This window comes from Xiphophorus maculatus, chromosome 18 (genome assembly GCF_002775205.1).
Source record: "Xiphophorus maculatus strain JP 163 A chromosome 18, X_maculatus-5.0-male, whole genome shotgun sequence".
NCBI lineage: Eukaryota > Metazoa > Chordata > Actinopteri > Cyprinodontiformes > Poeciliidae > Xiphophorus > Xiphophorus maculatus.
The window spans coordinates 28,864,156-28,872,885 of NC_036460.1; the positions used below are offsets into that span (position 1 = coordinate 28,864,156).

The 8,730-nt window shown below is 38.5% G+C and overlaps 2 protein-coding genes across 2 annotated transcripts; both read right to left on the reverse strand.

Annotated features, from left to right (window-relative positions):
• Window positions 1-3,956: 3,956 nt before the first annotated feature.
• On the reverse strand, window positions 3,957-4,889 carry LOC106700441 (growth hormone secretagogue receptor type 1-like). The gene has a single exon (XM_014475877.2). The coding sequence runs from the start codon at window positions 4,887-4,889 to the stop codon at window positions 3,957-3,959; it is 933 nt and encodes a 310-aa protein (XP_014331363.2).
• Window positions 4,890-7,439: 2,550 nt separating this feature from the next.
• On the reverse strand, window positions 7,440-8,378 carry LOC111612066 (growth hormone secretagogue receptor type 1-like). Its single transcript, XM_023351978.1, has one exon. It carries the CDS (start codon window positions 8,376-8,378, stop codon window positions 7,440-7,442), a length of 939 nt encoding a protein of 312 aa, XP_023207746.1.
• Between the last annotated feature and the right edge of the window lie 352 nt (window positions 8,379-8,730).

Below are 8,730 nucleotides of genomic sequence, written 5' to 3' on the forward strand. Positions count from 1 at the left end.
GATCATGAGGTAATTGGAAAGTACTGTAAAACCTTTACTGACTAGACTAATCAATGGAGTTTCAAAAGCAGTGTAAAGAAACACTAAATACAAAAAAGAAGTTTCATAAATTCTTTGTGCGCTATTGTCTTTTTCTAGGATAGTGATTGAATAGGAACGGGTCCCAGGACTGGATCCTGAGGTACCCCACATGTGACTTCTCACTGCTGATGAGAAGTTACATATTGACACAAAAAGAATCCATGTTCTTTGGGTAAGATGTACCAGCTCACAGCTCTCTAGTTGCTTCAGTTATATTCAATTCAGTTAAGTTTATTTATATAGCACCAATTCGCAACAAATGTCATCCTAGGACACTTTACAAAAATGTATTTCAATTCAGTCACACTTGCATTCCAACTGATGCTAGTTATCAAACAGTAGTTCAGTTCACCTGTTCTCCTCTGAGATTTCGTCCTACCTGGCATGAGCTTCTTTTTAATGGAAGCAACGGAATAAATTACGTGTGAAACTTTAGAATGGAAAGTATCTACCTGCTCATCTACAGAGTAGAAGAGAGGTGCAAGAGTAAATTTGCTTAAAAGTTTCAGCTGTGCTGCCTGTAAAAGGTCATTATGTAAAAGCATCTAGCTGATGGAGATTGTACTTTCAAAGATAACAGAAAAACTACCAGATAGGGCAACGTCAATTACAGACCTTGGAAATATCCGCACCCTAACTGATAATCAAATCCAGAGTGTGTCCTCGATTAGGTGTTGCCTGTTTAACATTTTGAATGAGACTAAAGTTTTCAAGTATTACTGTTTGGTACTTCTGTCTTTGGGTTTGTCAACATGGATATTAAAGACCTAGATGTACTATTATTTTTCTGGCAATTCATGCAACCTTTTGTAAGCCTTAACATATTCAAAAACTCAACAAGCTTCACCAAAACTTGTCCCCCACGTAAAAATGTTTTAATTGCAATGGAATCGAAAGTGGGCTTAACCAAACTGCTCGACAGCGCCCTCTAACTTAAGACAGGACAAAGCTGCATATCATAGAGATCTGAAATTTGTGACATAGGTAGTTCCCAATAATTCAAGAAAAAAAAGTCTCTTGGTGGTATGCCATAAAATGTACAGGGAGGCAGTCATTTTGTGTTAAAAGGCACATTTTGGTCATTTTTCAAGTTTACACATCTCAAATTTTAACACACTTCTCCTAAGGATTTTTAGCTTTCAGCTTTATTTTTGGCCAGTATGAAGTTAAGGGATTGGGATTAAAAGTTATCAAAATCGTGGGTTTTCGAGCATGTTTAGGGGGCATTGCCAAGTGACTGACTTGGCGGACTCATAAAAGCAAACAAAGCTCTATAACTTTCACACACAAAGGCCAAGTAGCACCAAACGCATGAATAATCCAGGTTAGATGCCTGACAAGCCTATGTTGTCATATTCTGTCATCATGTAAGCCCTGCCCTCTAAGAACAGGAAGTGACTGTTTTTGCTTGGAAAGCTCCATCTATGACCCATCCATCCATCCATTTTCGCAGTATGGTGAATTCAGGGGTCACATAGTTGACATCCGTTTGGCCCCAAGTTCCATATATTTTAGCCCAACTGCACCAAACTCACTATGATTGATTCTTGTCTACCCCTCAACAGGAATGCAGTCCAATATTTGGTGGGCGGGACCTAATTCCTTCACCGCACTCTCAGGATTTGAAAACAAAAATCAGCCCCAAGCCAAGCTTTGGCCTACAATCATGTATCTTAACAGGACTAACAAAAAAGTCTCTTGGAGCCATAGTCCAAATCCTACAGGAAATCGGCCATATTGGATGAAAGCCACTATTTTGTTTCACATGTTGAATCTGAACAAACTCCTATAGCTTTTAAGATGCAGGCTTCATAATCAGTCAACACACTCCTTAGACATTGCAGATCAAACGTTATCAAATTCCTTTGGCTAGATCAAAGTACATGGGCATGGCAAAGTCTCAAGTCTTACCATTTGTCATAACACATCTAGGGCAGGGGTCTCAAACTCCAGTCCTCGAGGGCCGCAGTCCTGCAACTTTTAGATGTGCCTCTGCCTCACCACACCTGAACAGAATAATTAGGTCATTAAGGCTCTGGAAAACTGATCTACACAAGGAGGAGGTCATTAAGTCATTTCATTCCAGTGTTTTGTACCTGTGGCACATCTAAAAGCTGCAGGACTGCGGCCCTTGAGGACTGGAGTTTGAGACCCCTGAACTAGGGGGAATAACTTTCACACATGGGCTCCCAACTGCCTCAGACTTTGTCTGTCATAACCAACCAACACTGATCAAATTCACATGGTCAGTTGGTGACATCACCATTGCCCTATCCCCTTTGAAGAGGAAGTCACCTGTTTTCTTGCTGGTTCATTTCTGTTGACTCTATAATTCAACCTGTGTTCAAATGACATAGAACAACATGATGTTGAATCATGTCAACACTAGCTGGTGGCTGGACCATGTGTGCATGGGAGAATATGTCCAATTCTAATCCCTTGCCGTTTGCATATGGTTGGCTCTAAATCACACATGTATCATCCGATTTGCACCAAACTGGATGTAAATGACTGTAGTTAACCTCTGAAGATGCCAATAGCATAATATGGGAATTTGACTCCAGTGCTCAGGTTATTGGAACAGTTGGATGATACATCATCCAATCTGCACCAGAGTTTTGGTGCGTCATTAGGGAGCACTGCTAAACATATTGGTGTGCACCGTCTGGCGGACAGGTGCAGGAACTGCATGAGAGCGTTGACAATGATGAGTGGGTGATGTTGCTGAAGTTCCCACAGTCGTCACGAGGCCGGAGCGGCGCTGAGCTGCGAGGGCCTCCAACGCTGCTTGTAGCCTTTATTTCATGTTGTCTTTCTATAGATACATTGTAACCTGTCTGTGTTAAACCCGGTCTCTCTTCTAGAAAAGGCAAGTGAATGAGCTGCTGCTTTTAGAGATTTCTGCAAAGTCAACAACACAGAGCAACTGTCCACTGTCAATTGTATATGTAATATGTAATTACAGCCATTGCACCATAAGTTCCAAACAGACTTACAGCAACACCACAAGAAATAATGTGTGTATTTGTGTTATTTAAAGTCTCTCAAGTTTGCTGTTCTTTTCTTCTTTCATGTTATGCATAGAACCTGATCAAGAGTCATTTTGGGTCAGAAGGTTTGTTTTGCTTTTTGATTGCATTGTGTGTGTGTGTGTGTGTGTACAGCTACGGGAACAGATAGAGAGAATAATGTTCCAATAGGAATAGTAGCTGTGTTGTCATAGTCTCTTTTTTGTGACTATGACAACACAGAAGCAGTGTTGACAAGTGGATTATCACTATGAAAATTAGGTTTCAATGAAACTCAGTGATAGTGGGTTTTCTAAAATCTTTTTATTATTATTAGATTTTTTCTTTTTGATTTTGGATGCATTAGAGAACACAGGAAAGACAACAGTTGAAAATATCTTTAGTGTGACGTTTTTTTTAATTGGGGGGGAAATAAAAGTAACTAAAATAGGTTTGGTGTTTTTTTAACTACTAGATATTGTGCAACCAAAATGTCATATACGTTTCTCTTTCCTATCACGTTCTTATCAAGTGCTCGCAAATCAAAACAAACATTGGAAAAATAAAACAACTACTCTGTAATATTCACTCTGTAACCTACGAAAATGTCAGTCAACCTAAAATTTAATTTTGATATACAACTCAAGTAAACGCAGTTGATCTATCTTTACTTTGAACGATACAAACATTAAGCATCCACACATAAATATTCTAAAGACAAAATATGGTGTTTTAAATTATAATTATTATTGATTATTGAATTCAAAGGTTTCATGTTTAAACAAGTCGGTTGAAATGTTTTTTGAGATAATTGCATATTATACATCTTTAAAACTAATTTCTAGGCAAACATTTGCTGTTCCAGGTTCACAGTTTAAACATGTTGGCCTTGGATGGGCAGCAGAACAGCCAGTGTTTCAGCGCAAGTAGAAACGTTTCCTCTCTCAGGCCGTAGATAAGAGGACTCAGGCATCGAGGAGCAAGAATAAACAGAATATAGTTAATGTATCTGACGTTTATAAATAAACTGAAATCAATCTGGAGAACAGCAGCTTCAATGAAGGGGGTCCACAGCTGGATGAGACAGAGAAACAGCTGGAAAGCATGAAGGATCACAGTTCTGAGTCCTTTTCGTGTCGACTCTTTGTTGTTTCCAGATGCAGCTTTGGCCACTTTTATTATTTGAACATAGGAGAAAGCGATGAGGATACACATGATCAGGAAGTAAAACTGACTGATCGCAGACCTTACATGACCCTGCCACCTGTGCAAAATTAAAGCATCCACAGAGCAGATGATGTGTTGTGTGAAGAAGCTAAAGGTGACTGAGGAAAAGAAGATTATAAGAACCACAATGTAGGGTATGATGCTGAGGCTGTGAATGATGAGGATGCCCTGCAGGGCTCTGCCTGCAGTGCACAGCTCTGCATGACGCAGTGGCATGCAGACAGCCACATAGCGCTCCAGGCTCATCGCTGTCAGAGTCAGAGGAGTGACATAATTACACAAAGACGACAGGAGGCAAAAGAAAATACATGACCATGATTGTACAGGAACAGCAAAATAGCTCAAATTCAGCAGCAAATTTGAGATGATTAAATATACAGAATCAGAAAATAGTGTGGTGACGAATAAAATGTAGCGCATGTTTGTGTAGAAGATTTCCTTAGTGAAAAAGGTTGCAATCAGCATGGAGTTGATGCAAAGAAAAATACCCACCAGAATCTGTACAATTATCACCTGATCATTCATCTTTCGCATTGAAATTTTACCACCAACAACAGAGGTGTTGTTACTCATTTCAGTGTTAAGTACAGAAAACCTCTCAGAACCTCACTTTGTCTGCATTATAAATCAAGTATTTCTTTAACTCACTCTGATTAGAACAAAGTACATTTGCATGCAGTTCTAAGACACCAAATCATTTCTATTATCAGTTCCTTTCCAACTCTAATGTGGCATCTTGGCTCATGGTGGGCACAAATGCTCTCTGAACGTTCTTTTTAAACCCTGACATGCACATAGGAACCACGTGGAAACAATGTTGTCATTGCGACACACCTCTTACAGAAACCATGCACAAAGGAATTGTAAATTGAGCAAAACTTATTAAACTACAAAAGACACCTCATCTTTGGCTGGATGCCTGCAGCTTTCCACATCTTCAGTTCAGTTAACAACTTTTGACTTCCTTTATGGTCCTCGTATTGTAGTCTATTTGGCCACATACACTGTTTTTTAGGCCATCGAACGATTTGGCTACATGCAGTGCTGCCTGCATGTGTCATATTATAATGACTTATTATTATGTTTTTTTGATACATTTCTTTAGTGTTTTCTTGATTTATTGATTTTTCTTCTTGTAGAGAAACATCTTCCCACTATAGTGCAATAATTCTTTTTTACCACATGTTTGAACCACATAATTGGCTTCATATGGGCCAATTATCTGGCCCATATGAAGCATTTAGGACATCATATCTAAATAAACTGTTTTACAGGCCATTGGATGATGGATGATGGTTCTTTTTCAGTACATTTGTTTACAGTGTATTCTTGATCTGTTGATTTGTTTTTCTTGTACAGTAACATATACCCTCCATAGTTTAGTTATTCTATCTGGCCACATAATGAAGCCAAATCCACATTTATTTTGGCCAGCAACATGTCTGAATTTGTCTAACTTTATCTACGGGGAAATTCAAGAGTAACTAAACCATAAAAGCCAATGCATCTATATAAACTAATGTTTATTCACCACAGCATGTTTTGTATATTAAGTATTTTTCTGTCTTTTGTCTCAATTCAGTTTCACACTTTTTTGCATTTAATCCTCTTCAAATACAACACAGGCCCGTTCTTTAAAGGAACCGATGCAAGCCACAGTTCAGCTGACATTGAACTTCAATAAAGCACGCTGGCTCACATTGGGTGGAGCAGGTACATTTATTTTCAGGCTTCCTTCATTTGAAATCTTTCACGACAAAAGAACCTCTCGAACAATTGTCGACTCGGTTGAGGCACGCAGAGAGCTGGCGATGCGTAGGCCGACGGCAAGAGCATGGGGACAGTTTGCGAGAGGGGCGGTGCTGGGGGGGGGACCTGCTGGGTCGAGGAACCCATTATAACTGTTTGCAGTTCTATTATTTCTAGTATTAACTTATTATGTGGATTGTCATTTGGTTTAAAAGGTAATAATAACAAAGTTTATGCATTTTTAATTTAGTTTTTGCTTACATTTATTTCGCCCCCAAAATCGTAATTGATTTTTTTTTTTAAATACATTCTCAAGCTCTACTAAATATTGTCCAATTAAAAATTAATAAATATTTCTCCTTCCTACAACATTTTTAGAAAGTTCTCACAAATCAAACATTGGACAAATGAAACAATTACATGCTGTTATATATATAATTATACAGCCAGCCAATTAAAATGTGAAGTTATAAGACAAACCCCAAGTTATCTAAACTCCGAAGGGCTGAAACAATAGTCAGCGTTATCATGATTAATTTACTGTAGAAATAATCTTCAACTAATTTACTGATCGATTGATCACTAACTTTATATACAGACTCAAACCATGCCATTTGGTGCAGGAACCGCACCCTGACAGCAGATGTTAAGCCAAAACAATGCAAGGATTTTACACATTAAGATAGAGAACCTTTGTCTGTAAATGTGTTCTACCCAGACCTCCTGAAATGGCATCGCTTTAGATTCACCTGGTCCACATTCTGGAAAAAAAAAGTGAGCACCTTTTGCTGTTCTATTAATGGGTTAATCCAAAACTGTAGCCAACAGATCAGGCATCACTGTATCAACGTTAAGTCAAACAGAAAGGCCTGAGCTTTTCATACGCTGATGTTAAAAGCAGCTTTTTAGAAGCAGATGCATTATTTTGGCTACAAATGATCAAGTGTTCACCAAAGGAATGAGATGTTATTTCATTTTAAGCAATAAAATGTTTGTTCATATGTTTTTTCTTATGTATTTCTAATATTGCATATAGTGATTACATTAAAAATTCTGCACAATGTGTCGAATCTTTTATCCAGTTATTTGATAATTCATCAGAATAATCGTCTGAATATTAATTACTAAAACAATCGTGATCTGCAGCCCTGAAAATCAGCTGATGTTTCTGTACTTTGCGCCATACAAACATTGAGATTCTTAATAAAGATCTTAAAGATAAAAATAACCGTCATGATGCTTTTAATTATGGATTAAATTGGAGGCATTCAAATGCTTCATGTTTAAACAAGTCGGTTGAAATGTTTCAACTTCATTGCATGTTATACAGCTTTAAAACACATTTCTACACAATAAACATTTGCTGTTCCAGGTTCACAGTTTAAACATGTTGGCCTTGAATGGGCAGCAGAACAGCCAGTGTTTCAGCGCAAGTAGAAACGTTTCGTCTCTCAGGCCGTAGATAAGAGGACTCAGGCATCGAGAAGAAAGATTAAACAGAATATAGTTAATGTATCGGATGTTTGTATATACCGGTAAACTGAAATTAGTCTGAAGTACAGCAGCTTCAATGAAAGGGGTCCACAGCTGGATGAGACAGAGCAACAGCTGGAAAGCATGGAAGATCACAGTTCTGAGTCCTTTTTGTGTCGACTCTTTGTTGTTTCCAGATGCAGCTTTGGCCACTTTTATTATTTGAACATAGGAGAAAGCGATGAGGATACACATGATCAGGAAGTAAAACTGACTGATCGCAGACCTTACATGACCCTGCCACCTGTGCAAAATTAAAGCATCCATAGAGCAGATGATGTGTTGTGTGAAGAAGCTAAAGGTGACTGAAGAAAAGAAGATTATAAGAACCACAATGTAGGGTATGATGCTGAGGCTGTGAATGATGAGGATGCCCTGCAGGGCTCTGCCTGCAGTGCACAGCTCTGCATGACGCAGTGGCATGCAGACAGCCACATAGCGCTCCAGGCTCATCGCTGTCAGAGTCAGAGGAGTGACATAATTACACAAAGACGACAGGAGGCAAAAGAAAATACATGACCATGATTGTACAGGAACAGCAAAATAGCTCAAATTCAGCAGCAAATTTGAGATGATTAAATATACAGAATCAGAAAATAGTGTGGTGACGAATAAAATGTAGCGCATGTTTGTGTAGAAGATTTCCTTAGTGAAAAAGGTTGCAATCAGCATGGAGTTGATGCAAAGAAAAATACCCACCAGAATCTGTACAATTATCACCTGATCATTCATCTTTCGCATTGAAATTTTACCACCAACAACAGAGGTGTTGTTACTCATTTCAGTGTTAAGTACAGAAAACCTCTCAGAACCTCACTTTGTCTGCATTATAAATCAAGTATTTCTTTAACTCACTCTGATTAGAACAAAGTACATTTGCATGCAGTTCTAAGACACCAAATCATTTCTATTATCAGTTCCTTTCCAACTCTAATGTGGCATCTTGGCTCATGGTGGGCACAAATGCTCTCTGAACGTTCTTTTTAAACCCTGACATGCACATAGGAACCACGTGGAAACAATGTTGTCATTGCGACACGCCTCTGGCGATCATCCTCATCATACAATGTCAATCATCATGATGATGTTGAAAACAATTTTCACTAATGCTAAAAGTTCAGCTTTTTTCATT

Excerpts from the sequence above, each read along its gene's own strand:
- LOC106700441 (XM_014475877.2), bottom strand. The coding sequence starts at position 4,889 with ATGAGTAACAACACCTCTGTTGTTGGTGGTAAAATTTCAATGCGAAAG.
- LOC111612066 (XM_023351978.1), bottom strand. The coding sequence starts at position 8,378 with ATGAGTAACAACACCTCTGTTGTTGGTGGTAAAATTTCAATGCGAAAG.